The 14,288-nt window shown below is 36.3% G+C and overlaps 1 protein-coding gene across 2 annotated transcripts; it reads left to right on the top strand.

The window, feature by feature from the left end:
- Positions 1–1,383: 1,383 nt before the first annotated feature.
- LOC110177023 (uncharacterized) lies at positions 1,384–13,979 on the top strand. 2 transcript variants are annotated; one of them, XM_020943539.2, is made up of 3 exons: positions 1,384–1,570; positions 1,632–1,704; positions 12,768–13,979. In XM_020943539.2, exon 3 carries the CDS (start codon positions 12,768–12,770, stop codon positions 13,755–13,757), a length of 990 nt encoding a protein of 329 aa, XP_020799198.2. In that variant the 5' UTR covers positions 1,384–1,570; positions 1,632–1,704; the 3' UTR covers positions 13,758–13,979. The 2 variants fall into 2 exon arrangements, with proteins under 2 accessions (XP_020799198.2, XP_020799197.2); XM_020943538.2 differs by having other exon boundaries at positions 1,388–1,704.
- Positions 13,980–14,288: the final 309 nt, after the last annotated feature.

Genomic DNA, 14,288 nt, shown 5'->3' with positions numbered 1-14,288 from the left:
TTAACAGCTGAATCGATATAGCTATGTCCGGAAAGAATTTATTTTTTTCAAAATTTTCAACATTTTTTAAGGGTCAATAATGGTCAAAAATATTATCAAAAATTTGAATTTTTTTTAATTTTAAATAGAGTATGCAGGTTTGTTAACTTTATAAAACTTAACATAGGAAAGCTTTCCAAATTAAAATTAAAGCATTTTTGGCCTAGTTAAGCGTTTTCTAAGCATGGATTTATCGAAAAAATTCTCATATATTGTATAAAATTCAATAAATAGTATATACATATATAAAATATGAAAAATTTTAATTACATGATATATTAAATATATATTTTAACTTACCTGTAACTATCATAAGGTGTTATTATTTCACCCTCAATTGTAGTAACACCGCTCAGCACAACAACAGCAGAATTCGACAGCATGGACATGCCCAGCCACACTCCGCTATATAGACTCCCGATCCGCTCGGAACCATGATTATGAAACCTTACATGCACGCGGCTGACACTTTATATAGTTTATGACTTGATAAACTCTTGTCGCCATCCGCAGATCCCATTGTCCAAATAGAGCTGTGTTCATGAGAGCGAACAAAATATACCCCATATACCACATATCCCACATCCCATATTCAAATTCAAATTCAATTTACGATTTGTTTGATCTCGAAAACACTTGAAATATGAAATGCTGGACCAATTTTGCACATTGCCACCGGCGGCAATTTTTTATTTTTTTTATGTTTTAGTGGCCCAGAGATTTATAGTTCAATTTGATCATGATTTATCCAAATGGCCATAAATAATAAAAACCATGATTAGGTGGTGGCCGGGGGAGTGGCTTTGGCTTTGGCTTTGCCTTTGACTAACTCTCTAATTGATTGCGAACCAACTTATAAAATTTAATTAGTTGCAACTTAGTCAGAGGAAGCTATCAGGGACAAGTACAGGTCTTTTCAGATGATAATCTCGCTTTTATTAGGTTATTTTGCAGATGATACTGTACTTTACTGTAGGTAAATTGCTTAATATTAGCTTTCAAGTACTTTAATTATGGGTTTGTTATTTTAAATTATTAAAACAATGTCGAAGGAAATTACCCATATTATAATTTATATTTTAAACTATGTTATCATAAAGGAAAACTACTCTACTATGAGTTTTACATATATTTTCAAGGTAGCTTCAATAGTATATGTTTAGAGATTTAGATTAACTTAATATGCAGTTAAAATCCCTTTTTTTATTAAACTGTTTTTAGATCATCTTCGAAGCCTGCAGTCGTGTCTTAGGAAGCTTCGTCTTTAGGCTTTTTCGCAAGCTCGGCTTTTCGGAGTCGAAGTCAGACTCAAGTTCGGACTCGGACTCGAACTCGGACAACCACGATCATTCGGAGTCGGCCGAAGCTATAGCTTAGTTGCTACTTCTACTTGGCGTTGCATAAAAAGTGGTTCAGTGGAGCAAACGCCTTCAGACCGCAAACGTCGCGAAAAAACGCCTCTGAACAAATCGCGCGGCGGCAAAAGTGCAAGGAAAAGGATTCCTCCTACCTCCCATATATCCTTTACCTGGTGCGAGCTCTTAGTTTTGTGTGTGTGTTTCTTAAGCCTCTTTCTTAGATCTAATTTACAGCTCTAAATAATTGGAATATAAACACTTTTGGATACAACAGAAATTTAATTGAGAGTTCTAAACAAAAGTGAAGGTAAGATCCAGTTTTTTGGTTGCCATCAGATTATAAATTCACTTTCACACGAGAGTTCTTCGGTGAGAGAGAATGTCAAATAAATAACAGAATTAATTAATTATTTATTTTTATGTGCCAATGTTTATGTTATGTTTGGTATTCGGTTTGTTTTTTGTGAACCAAATGCCAAAAATTAAATAAGGATAATTGTGCTTGAAATTGAATACCAACTAAATGCAGAAATTAAATACAAGGATTAAAAAGCAGGAGAAGCTTCAAAAAAGGTTCTTAATTGTTTCTTTTTAAGCAAAAAAAAAGGATTTTCAAAGAAGAAGAAGAAATTTTTTTTGTAAATTACATTTAGTTTTGATTCATGAAGTTATATTAAAAATTCTGAAAGAGAACCCTCGAAAAATAATTCTAAATTCCTTTTACCATCATTCTAATTTTATCTTTATAATTTATGATTCTTTATTTTATTTACGAGAGACTTTTGCTAAAAAAAAAAAATAGCATTCTATAAGCCAAGTGTCAAAAAGAACATAAACTTTGCCAAATAAAGAGCACACACTTTTGTGAAATAAAAACGCTGCAGCTTAAATTTGATTAATATTTATACCACATTAAGCGAATTAAGAATTCTCTCTTTATCGCATGAATTTGTTAAGAAATTCTTGAGAAATGCAATCAGAAACTTGAAATATATTTATATTAATTTATGAGTGACTTTTGCTTATGTTTCAACTTTCCTTAAAGCCAAATGTCACAGATTGCATAAACTTTAAATTGTTGAATTTTAAAGAGATTCTACACATAAACTAGCTGCGCTTCAAATGTATTAATATTTATACCAGTTTGCCTAGTTTTTTGTTTTGCGGAAATATGCTAAAACTAATGAATGCAAATTGTGTTAACTACTAATAATAATGAAGAACAAAGAGTTCAGGGTAAGAGGAAAAAAATAACTATAAAGTGAAGAGTTTGTTGCCTTTTATTACGGATTACTTCGGATTAAATTGAAATTGCAATTGATGGGGAATTGCATTGGGGAATTGCGCTTATAATCAACCTGACAGACGTCATACAGTGGCAGACAGACTAATTTGCATATTAATTTTAATTGAATGAACAGCGACCGACGACCGACGACCGGCCGATCGATAAAGTTCATTCGAATTACGAATTGAAATTGAAAATGTCAGCCTGCAGACTTGGTATCAAAATGGAGACAGAAATAGAGCCATTGGCAATGCAGCTGGGTCCACAGGGGAGGGGAGTCTCGAAGCCAACACGGAATAAATTTAAATTTAAATTTAAATACAATGCTTCCCAGTTAACAGATTGTCGAAGTTTATTTGCTTTGCCAAAACAGAAAGCCAGTTCGTTGCCTAAGTCTTTTGATGGATTCAATGCAAAACTCCCTCCAAAAATGTATGGCAGCATCATCTCCCTCTCATTTCTCTTGTTTGCCTATTTTTTATTGTGGATTTTTTTGGTTGCCATAAAAACCACACCTATTAAGGCTTCCGCCTTTCCCGGTGAGTGACAAGCTTGGCAAATTGTTACACTCTCAACCCAATGTCATTGGCAAAAAACTAAAGCAAAATGCCAAAAAATGGCAAATCGCAATCATCCGATTTGCATATGCAAATTTCATTCCCACGACTTTTAATTGCATCTCGAAGCAGAAAACTAGAAACCCGAACAAAACTAGCGAAAGGAAATGGAAATTCAGCTAAAAAAGAAGACAGCTCTCGATTGAATTCGAAAAGTTATAATTCTTGATTTCAGAGCTGTCTTCAAGGTCAGGGCCATATTATCAAGGCGTGTGTGTTGGTATCTTCTTAGCCATATAATTTTATTAGTGGTGAAGGTTTTAATTGGTTTAACTTAAACTAGATTGCCAACATCCAATTTCAGCTTGAAAATTTATTACAGCTTTTATAGGAGTTAAGTGTCAGAAAACATAAGAGCATCTTATTTATATTTTTTGCTAAAGACTTGTATTTTATTTCTTCAGAGAGTTGGTATGACTATGTAAATAAGTAATAAAATTATACAGAGCTTTATATATAAATTTGTTAAGAAGGATTCATAAATAACTTTTTAGGTGCAGTTTTATAACATGCTTATATATGTAGTTTACAACACGAGGTTGTATATTTATTTACCTATTAATTTTTTTATATTTTTAGTAACAGAGAATATAAAACCCTACTTTTACTCTCCAAACATTGCTAATTTATATGATGTACTATATTTTGTTGGCTTTGACACCTCTTTGGGTCATTTGAATTAACACAATTAGCACACAAAGCCATCGAACAAGGTTAATTAATGAAACAAAGTTAATTGACATTTTGAATGGACGTTTTTCTTTTTTTATTTGCATTTAATTTTGATTTCCTTGGAAGCAATGTGTCATAATTAAGTCACAGGGAACTACTGAAGCAGGTTGGCTTTTCCACACCGAAACTCGTAAATTAAAGAACCCAAAAAGAACCCATGGGCGAGGCACAAGCCACAAGCCACAAGTCTGTGGCTGCTGCACCCAGAAATGCGTGACATTTCGCCCGGACAGCCTTACCAGACACCATCCACGTTGGAGCCCGAAGTCTGAGTTGGAAAACAGCGACAGCAACACGGGGGACAGGCCCTGAGACAGACAATTACTAATTGAGTTTACCCCCCAAAAACTCGCATTAATTACACTCCCAGCGGAGGCGGTATCCAATGATTTAGTCCCAAGCCCTTCTCATTAAGGGACGGGAGTTGCCTTTGGGATTATGCAATCCTTGGTATCTCTTCGCCCTGGCTAAATGTTCAATTTACAAATTAACCAAGGCAAACACTGCTTCGAGTTCAAAGTTCAATTACAAGACTGACTTGGAGAAATAAACAAACAATTGTTGTGAAATATCCCCCCCTGTAAGCGAATCGAAAACAAACAATAACAAGGGCAACACGAATTAATTGAAAGTATTTACAAAAAAGCTAGCAGGCATTTAATATCTGGGGCTAGAAATCGGAAAAATCAAATTGAAACTTGAAGAAGGGGCAGCCACTCAGTGAGTGATCTCAAAATTGATTGAGCCCAGCGGGTGAGATTGTTTTTCTTAGATGAGAAAAATCCACAAGCTGTCGAAAGGGTTTCCTACTGACCTCTGGTTAATTAACATGTTGATTGAATATTAAAAGAAAATGTTATTAATTTAAGATATAAAGATATTAAAGCTGAAAGTTAGAGAAACCTACAACTGGAACACCAAAACAATTGTTTAAATGTTTCACCAGTTCGTTGTAAAAGCCTTAAGGCAAGCCAAAGATATTACCAATCCCAACTTCGTATATTTCCTAACCAATTATAGATTGATCAATGAAGTTTGCCAAATGTATATTGCCACAATTCCCATTGAAGATTCCAAATAATAATTTCTAAGGAGAAACAAACTCGATTCCGATCTTTGGTCTCTGACGGCCCGAGGCGTTGCATGGAATATTGTTTGGTCAAATTGGCCAGGTATTGATTGTGGTAACTTCGGGTTCAAGTTGGGTTGAGGAGTTACGTTGGCCAGAGTCACGCATATGCCCCTTTTTCGATTGTGATAGGAAACTCTTTTTTTTCTGGGATTACTCAACTTGGTTTTTTTCCGGCGAGTGCTATGCAAATCTGAGTGAGGTTGAACCGAAAATTCAATTTGCATTTCGTGATATGTCAGCGGGGCGTTAGAATGTGTTGTTGGAGGTCAGCACGCCCCTTATTTCGTATAGTATAGTTTATATTGGTTTTTTAATAGCATTTGTTAGTTGACACTTTTGGCTTTGGAACTTGACAATTAGCGAGGAACCTTTCCCTGATGAATGTCAGTTCAGTTTTGGTTTTAATTCCGCTTTTAATTGCTTTGTCAAAATGCCACCACAAAACGAATGACTGAGGCAACGAACTTGATTCGAAAACGAGTTGCAGCAGAATCTGCCTTTTTGTCTTTCGATATCTCAGATCTTCATCCTCATTAATAGTTTGAACTCACTGTTTTTGAATTTGTTTTAATCGCCGGATCTTAATTGTTGTTTTCCCCCTTCTCCGGCTGCTGTTGCATTTGCATAGTCGCTGGTCTTTTGGCACCTGTCCTAACTTATTGAAACATTTTCATTGGCATTTATTTATAAATGTAGCTTAGCATACACATGTTACTCCTTGTCCATGCTGATTTTTTTTTTTTTTTACTCTCGGTATCCAGGTCAAGTCGTCGGCTGTCATTTGATGCAAATTATTAGGCAATGTTTTATACCTCGCCTCTCCTCCTCATCTATCTCCTCTACCTCCTCGGAGGGGCTTGTTCCTCTACACACAAATTGCGTTTTGCTTTCAGCTTTTGGCTTAATGTTTAACGCACATGTGGGCGTGGTCCGGTTGCACTAAGGCGTAGCTTTTGATTATAATTTTCTACGTTGTTTTTAAAGCAAGAAAAGAATAATGCTTTTTGAAGTTTGCCTTGGAGTTCGAGGTTGGGAGATATAAAAATGTAGAGAAAAATTGCATAATACTCCATATGTTAATCAGAATTATTTAATTTGAGTTTTAGTAAGTGAATCAAGATAATTCTAAGGTATTTTTAGTGAAAAGAATGTAATTATAAAAGATTTTCATAAAGAATAGGGTATATTTTAATCCCTTTAACTTCTATTTGAAACTGGATTTTATTATTATTTTTCCCATGAGTCTAATCCAATTCAATAACAGACAATTGTTTCCACTCAACTCAATGATTAATTAACTTTCTAACTGGTCTAGGAGCCGGCTTAAGTTATAAATTAATTGTGGCTTAAAGCTCATTGGAATTTATAAATACTTACAAAAGAATAACAATATACTCAATTTTGCAATTAATTGAATAGCAAAGAGATTGGTAACAAGTTCTTGAAATTCTTACAAATTACCCAAAATTGTTATACTATGACTTACAGTCACTTTATCGACATAATAAATACAAATTCAAGTACATTAATATTTTTGCTTTAATTAGTTAGCTGTTCTAGCTTTAACACCCACTTTGATTGCCGTATGAAATCGTAGTAGCCAAAGTGATTAGATAAATTAGCATGGGTCAGAACGAGTTGTTAGGAACAGATAGGCACAGTTTTGATCCAAGATCTGAGATCCAAGATCCAAGATAGATGTTGCAACTAGCAACTAGCAACCTGCAACAGCGTCGCTGTTGCCTGCCAACGACATCAATTAGCGGCGTTTTAAGTGCGTTCCACATTTGGCGTGAAAAACAGCTGAAAAAGAGGGGGGAAAAATGCACAAGGAAAATGCGTCGAGAAACGCCTCGAGTCAATCAATTTTCTGAAAGGCTTGCTTGTGTATAGTACACAGAAAACAATACTATATGTATCCTTAAATCAATGCAGAATTAAAGTTTAAAGCTTTATGCCAATGCAAACTATATTTATGTTTTCTAAAACCATGGAATATTTCAGGAAACATTTAAGGTCCTTGAATAATACAAAAGTAGAGTAGAATAGTTAGGTTTTATATATTTCAAACTATATAAAAAAGAAAGAATTATATAGATATATGATTTTTTTCGGTGTACTCACCAACAAGGAGGCTCGAAGCCACAGTCAAGCTCCAGCTCGGGCCTGGTCAAGATTGCGTGGCCCGATTGAAAGCCATTTGGAAAGGCAGCGGTCGCGTTACGCGCCGGCAACTTACGCAAATTTTGTCTGTCCTCCGTCTGTCTGTGCCCGATCCTCGCCTCGATCTGGGATCTCCCCTTAGGCTCCTCTGGCTCCGAGTGTGTGTCCAAGCCAGTAACCGCCGCCGCCTCATCAGAGGGAGATACCGAGGTACTCGGCGACACACCCTAATCGGGCCAAGACTGCGCCGAGATTTTTGAAAGAGCTGCAAGCTGCGTTTTCCATTTGCCGGGACGGAGTCCGATTCGATGTCTGGAGTTTCTCAGATTTATTTTTTATTTTTAATTGAAATCTGGCAATGGTCTGGACTGTGTGTGTGTGTCGGACTGACAACTAGTTTACGCATTTGAAAGTGCTCTGTGCTGGTAATTAAAAACTTGTCGTTCGATTTGATAACTCTTTTTTTCAAGCTAATAGTACCCTAGGGCGATTTTATGGCCAGGAGATTTTTAAGAGCGACTGAAATGATGGGGTTTTAGTCATTAATATGGGATTCGGTTTCTTTTTTTTCATGGGAAATAAGATAATCATGAAGATTACCAAGAAGTTTATATATTTTGTGAAGATTTTTATGAGGGATTCATTTGATTTTCATATTTTTATACCCTTGAAGGATATTATAATTTTAGTTAAAAGCATTTAAAGCAGTGAAGGAGTCATTTCCGACCCTATAAATCATATATATTCTTGATCAGCTTTAACAGGAGAATCGATCTAGCCATCTTAGGGGGGGAAAAAAAATTATCAATTTTTTTCAAAGTTTATAAGGGGTTACATCATTAAAATTTCAACAAAAATATTCAAGAAAAATTACAAATTTTTAAATTTAAAATTTTATATGCAGATTTGTTAAGCTTACAAAAACTAGATTAGACACATTTTCCGATGGGAAATTAATGTATTTTTGGCTGAGTTATGATCGATTTTCTCTGCAAGGGTATAGAAATTTCAGGTTCCATTATCTAACATAATGCTTAGCTTACTTGTTTTAATTATATTTATATTATTTCTGTTGACTAATTTTAAAGTTATTTTTAACTAAGTCTACTTTTTATAAGAGCATTTGAATCGTCAGGGAACTCCCCACACAATTCCTTTCAAATTGCATTGCCTAAGTTGGTCAACGTGTCGCATACGCAATATTTGTCATGAAAAATTCGCAGCCTCCGACATCGGTCTCTGGACATGATAATTTCCCAGTAGGAGGAGGATGTGCAGCTGAGTGATTTATGTTTTGTTAACTTTTCCCGCTAATCCGCTTACCAATTCACATTCCTGGCCCTGTTGCTGCCACAACGTCATCACACACGCAGAGAGATTTCTAAGTAGCCGATGCCAATTGATACCAGTTTGTTATTAAACCAGTTTAAACCCAAACAAAACGCCCCTCCAGCTAATCCGAAAATATCCCAAAAAATTACAAAAAATTAAAAAAACAAAATGATAAAAACCACATAAAGTTGCACAACTCTCAACAGAGAGGGGAGAAGGGGAAACTGCAACGTGACATCCTGGCAGAAACTTAATATGCAACGCACTGATTGCGTTTTATGGCCGTTAACTTCTTGAGTGAGGGGAAAAATACCCAAAGGATTTTAATTAAGCGATTCGGCTTATAAAAAAAAATCTAATTTCCGTTGCCAAAAAGCAAAACTACATGGCTGTGATGCAATATCATCCGAAAAGTGCCACGCAAAAGTAATCAAACAAATCAAAGCGACTCTCAGAGCCGCATTGACACAGTTTTAAAGTAACCGCCCGCCACCCACCACTTTTCCGCCCCTCGCTTGGCTTTTCCCGTCTGGCTGGCTGGCAGTGGAAAAGCCACATGAAATTTATAGAGCGAAATGGCCGAAATAGCCAGGCCCAAAAGCGAGGTGCGTGAGTCGTTCAATCAATGCAATTCATTCATTGAGCCCGAAGTGGCCAGCAACACGCAACATTGACGTCTGGCCCGCTGGCCAAGTGCCTTTCAAGTGGCCAGAGGTGTGGCTGAAAAGGGGGAAAGGATCTTGCAGTTTGAAAAGTGGAAAAAATTGTGTTGATTATGATGGGAAAATTTAATTTAAATCGGCCATAACGAGGCTTAAAATATAGGCTTTCTTTAAATCGATATTTTTATATGGGAATTTTTTGGATTATTCAAAGTTTAAAAACTCATAACTAAGCCAAAAAAGGATTCATTTCAATTCGAAGAACATTCCTATGTTAGTTTTTATTAGGTTAATAAATCCGCATACTGAATTTGAAATTTTAAGACATTTAAAATTTTGTCAATTTTTGAAAATTTAAAATTGAATATTTTAAGTATAAAATGTCGAAAAAAAATTTTCAAAATTTTTTTTCTTTCCAACATGGTTAAAAAGATTCCTCTTTTGATGCTGATCAAGAATATATATGATTTATAGGGCCGGAAATGACTCCTTCATTTAGTTTTAAGCTTCTAGCTGAAATTATAATACCATTTTTTTGACGATATTTACTATATTTTTATATGAAAATTATACGACAAATCAAAATTTAAAAAACTCACAACTAAGCCAAAAAAGCATTAATTTCAATTCGGAAACCGTTCCTATGTTAGTTTTTATTAGGGTAATAAATCTGCATACTCAATTTAAAATAAAGAAAAATTTATTTTTTTGTTGAAATTTTTGACAATTTTAACGACCTAAAAAAAAATTTAAAAATTTGTAAAAAATTAAATTTTAGCCGAATATAGCTAGATCGTCTCGGATTTTTATGCTGATCAAGAATATATATGATTTATAGGGTCGGAAATGTCTTCTTCATTAAGTTCCAAGCTTTTAACTTAAGTTATACCCTAAAACGGTTTAAGCACTTAAAAATTTTTTGTATCCCCTTCTCCATCACTGTCATCTCCAGAAAAAAAGCCCCCTCTTTTTCTGCCTTCAAATATTTTCCTGTTTTCCATAAAAAACACTATACCCCTTCCTGCGTTTGGCACACGCTGTTACCTCTGGCAAAAAAAAATGCGTTTTTGTGTATGCAAAAAGAGCAAAAAAAAACAAAAATCGATGACCAGCAAAAAGTTGCGTATGGCTATAGTTTATTGATTTATTATAGTGCATATAGCGCATAATTTATTACAAATCTATTTGAGCTGAAACCGCAGAGAAGGGGGTTGCCAGAGGGGGGCACATGTGCGTGCCACAAGATTTATGCAGCATAAACGAAAGACTTAGGCAACGAACTTGCTGTGAGGAATCAGAAAGGGAAGGTTTGTTAATGGAAGAGAACTAAATGGGGAAGTAGGTAAACTTTTAGAATAGAACTAACAAGAATTATATGATTTTATAATATTTATTATAAATATAATATAATGTATTATAGTGCGGATATTAATTCAATATTTTAATTAGAGAACAATAAAAATATTGATTGTCTTTATTAATAACTAATTGGGAAGTATTAATATTGATAAGTAATTAAATTACACTTGAATCTTTAAAAACTTTAAATTTCTTAGGCTGCCCACATTATTCATAGTTATTATTCAAGGATTTCGATCCTTCAACAAAAAATCACCTTCACCACCCCCATTTTTTGGGTGACACCACTTACATAAATACATGCTTTATTATCGCAACTTGTTTAATGACTTAATTAAACGCCTTTTATGTAAACAACGGCAAGTGAGCCGGCGACAACTCGATGCATGATCTGAACCCGCCACTGACACCCAAGCAACGCCCACGCAGCACCACCAATAGCAATAGGAATAGCAACAAAAACTAAACTAAACTAAACTAAACTGAATCTGAAAGCAACAACAATGACCACACGCCACTTTGCTGCACACTTCCCACGCCCACCCCTCCCCACTCTATGCCTCAGGCCCCCCTCCTAAGCCACTGCATTTTTTTTTTAAGGCCCCCCTTTTGTAGCCATGGCCCCAGAGTTTGAACCTGCTGCCACTTGCAATGGCTTATAGTTGGTGTTGGTTTTAGAACAGAGAGAAAAATTGTAGAAAATATTAAATAAATAAAATATATATTTTGTTAGATATTTAATGAGTTAAATGTCGTAATAATGAATGACTTTTGAAGGCTTTAAACTTTGTTACCTTATCAGTAAAGAATTTATTTCCATAATCTTTCTGGCTCCTTGACTTTGGTTTGCTTGGTATTTGATTTCTAATGCCTTTGTTGTAATTTATTAAAATACAAAGTAGATCAGTACATATTTTTCAATATTTCAAGTTTACTCTTGACTTACTAAAACTTTTCCCTCAGTGCATTTGTGAGCTAAAGCTAGACACTGTTGACTTGGCCAATTGATAAATATCATTAGGTGTCCGCCCGCCTGCCTTGCTATTTTCGTTTGTTTTCCTTTTGTTTAAAGCCATTGAGAAAGATTGATAATGCTCGCACACAAAAGGACAGCTTGAGCTCCTGGTGTGTGTGGGAAGTGTTAATGGTACGAATGAATATAAATATCCAATTAAGTGCTGCGATTTGATTTAATTGGCCAACGATTACCCGGCGCTTACCGGGAGTGAACGGAGGAAAGACACAATATTTGCCTTCCGATTTGTTAATTAGCTTGTGGCTCTCCTCCCATTATGATCGAGGCGTCGCCTTGGGCAACGATCTCTGCATGAAATATCGCACCAATTACAGTGGCTCTGTTCGAACTGATTCGATTCGATCCGCCGGCTAACTCGATCCAATGATTCAACAGCGATCTTCCAGCGGGCAAAAAAATAAAAATAAAAAATAAACATATAACCAGTTACTACTGTTAGCTTGGCGCACTGCAAAATTAAATCAATTAAATCGTATAAAGACTAAAGTTTTTAGAGAGGTTTTTAAAACCAAAAATAATGTGAGTTTTAGATACACTTTCCATCTGTTTTTAAATGTGTAAGAAATATATGTAAAGTGGGGTTTACAATTGAAAATTTAATTGAATGAACAATCCTAGTTTTAAAGTGTTATAATTGTATTTCAAAAGACTTGGATTTACAATTGTTTTTAATATCTATATATCACATAGTGCAATTTCATGCTTCGAAATATATGATTGCACTTTATTTATATTACCTTTATTTCCTATAAAATATTAAATGTTCAAATTCAACTCCTTTTGGGAGTTAGAGTATCCGCTTGCGTTGTGTGATTTTTAATCAATTATGTTTACTGTCTGGGCCTGAGCTCATTAAACATTTATCTAATTGATTGAGCGGTTATATGATGTCACAACATAATGGCAAAAACAAGTGTGTGGCAAGCGAGATATACCCAATATTTCCTCTTTTAATTGCCAAACTTAATTGAAGTTTTTTTCACTACTAATTTAAGCTCTTAAATAATTATTGCCTAGTAAATAAAACACTTTTTTTTATACATTTACAGATGCCTTACCACCGACTGAGTTTTCTGGGACTGCTCTCGCTGACGCTCCTCGCCCTGGCTGCTGCGGATGTAGGTTATCATTACCAGCGTCCAACGAGACCCACAGCTCCCTCGGCTCCTTCGGGACCAGGATCGATATACACTGGCCACCAGTTCAGTGCCTTGCCCACGATCCATCCACTGCCACCAATTCCGGCACTTCCGCCATTGCCCACGGCCAGGGTTCCTTTGCCCCGGAGTCGTCCCACAGCTCCAGCTGCCAGCTTTGTCAGTCGCTATCTGCCGCCCACATCGCCGCCAGTGGTGTCCACATATATACCACCACCGGTGGCTGCTCCCATCTCCTCGATAAGCTTCCATGGGACGCCGACTCTGAAGCCCGTTTATGGACCACCACCGGCACTGAGGATCTCCTCGCCAGTGCCCACGCTGTCCACACCCATTGTGGTGCCACCCACTGGACCTGCTCCTCTGGCGGCAGGAGGTAACCTGCGGATACCCTTCGGCAAGCAGGCACTAATCTCTCCCGGAGAGTCCTACGTGTCCAATGGCAGGCAGCTGAAGCAGTACGCCGTCATCGAGATCATAGACAACGACATAGACGAGACTCCGGCTCCGTTCCTGTCGGGTTCCAGCTTCTTCGATCGCTTTGGAGCCCATGTGGGTGCACCAGCGGCCAATGGCATCCAGATAGATTCCCGGGCCAACTCCCTGCTGCTGGAGCAGCAGCAGCTAGCCATTCAGCCGAGATCTCAGGGAGGAGCACCGCAAGGTGGAGATGCCATAGCCCTGGGATCTGGAGGACTGGGCTTTGTGCGATTGGCCAATGGTAATGTGTACTTGGGGTCCGGTTCTCTGGGCTACATCAGTGGTCAGCAGCGGGTGGCCTCTGTGCTGGATGCACGCACCCGGTCGGAGTCCACCTCGGATGCCTTGCACTTTGGCCACGGTCCTCTGGGTGGAGCGGATAACCTGCTGAGGTTCAAGTAGTAGAGAGGCTATCGATCGATCTATCCTATCCACACTAAACCCTCACTCATCCGCTCATCTATATATTAAATATAAAAATAAATATTGTAAATATTTGTAATTAAAAAAACGCCTTCTTTATAGTAGATATTTAAGCTTGCTTCAACATTTCGAGATTCTTGTACAATTGTCCTATGCGAAACAACGAAACTTGATCAAATAAATATATGAATATGGATAAAATTTATGGAAATTGATTATATTATTATATAAATTTGGATAGAAATAAAGAGAGAAATTAATGTGAGGAATTAGAGAGAAAAATTTAATTATTTGGTGATTGATTTAAGTATTTAAATGCAAATTCCTTTTATTGTTTGTTTTGTAAGGGAAAACGAATGGAATGTCGTAATGTATAGGGTTATTTTGGTTATTTTAACTGACTTTTTAATATAATTTTTTATTCTTAAAATATTTTCAGCTTTAGATTAGTGGCTCGATAAAGATAATGTTTGTTAAACGGTCATTTTTGGAACCATCTACATACTTACT

Source organism: Drosophila serrata, unplaced genomic scaffold (assembly GCF_035046125.1).
Source record: "Drosophila serrata isolate PLE 108 unplaced genomic scaffold, ASM3504612v1 contig_240, whole genome shotgun sequence".
Taxonomy (NCBI): Eukaryota; Metazoa; Arthropoda; class Insecta; order Diptera; family Drosophilidae; genus Drosophila; species Drosophila serrata.
Note: the sequence above shows the minus strand (reverse complement) of the source record. Positions and strands in the feature narration are given on the sequence as shown.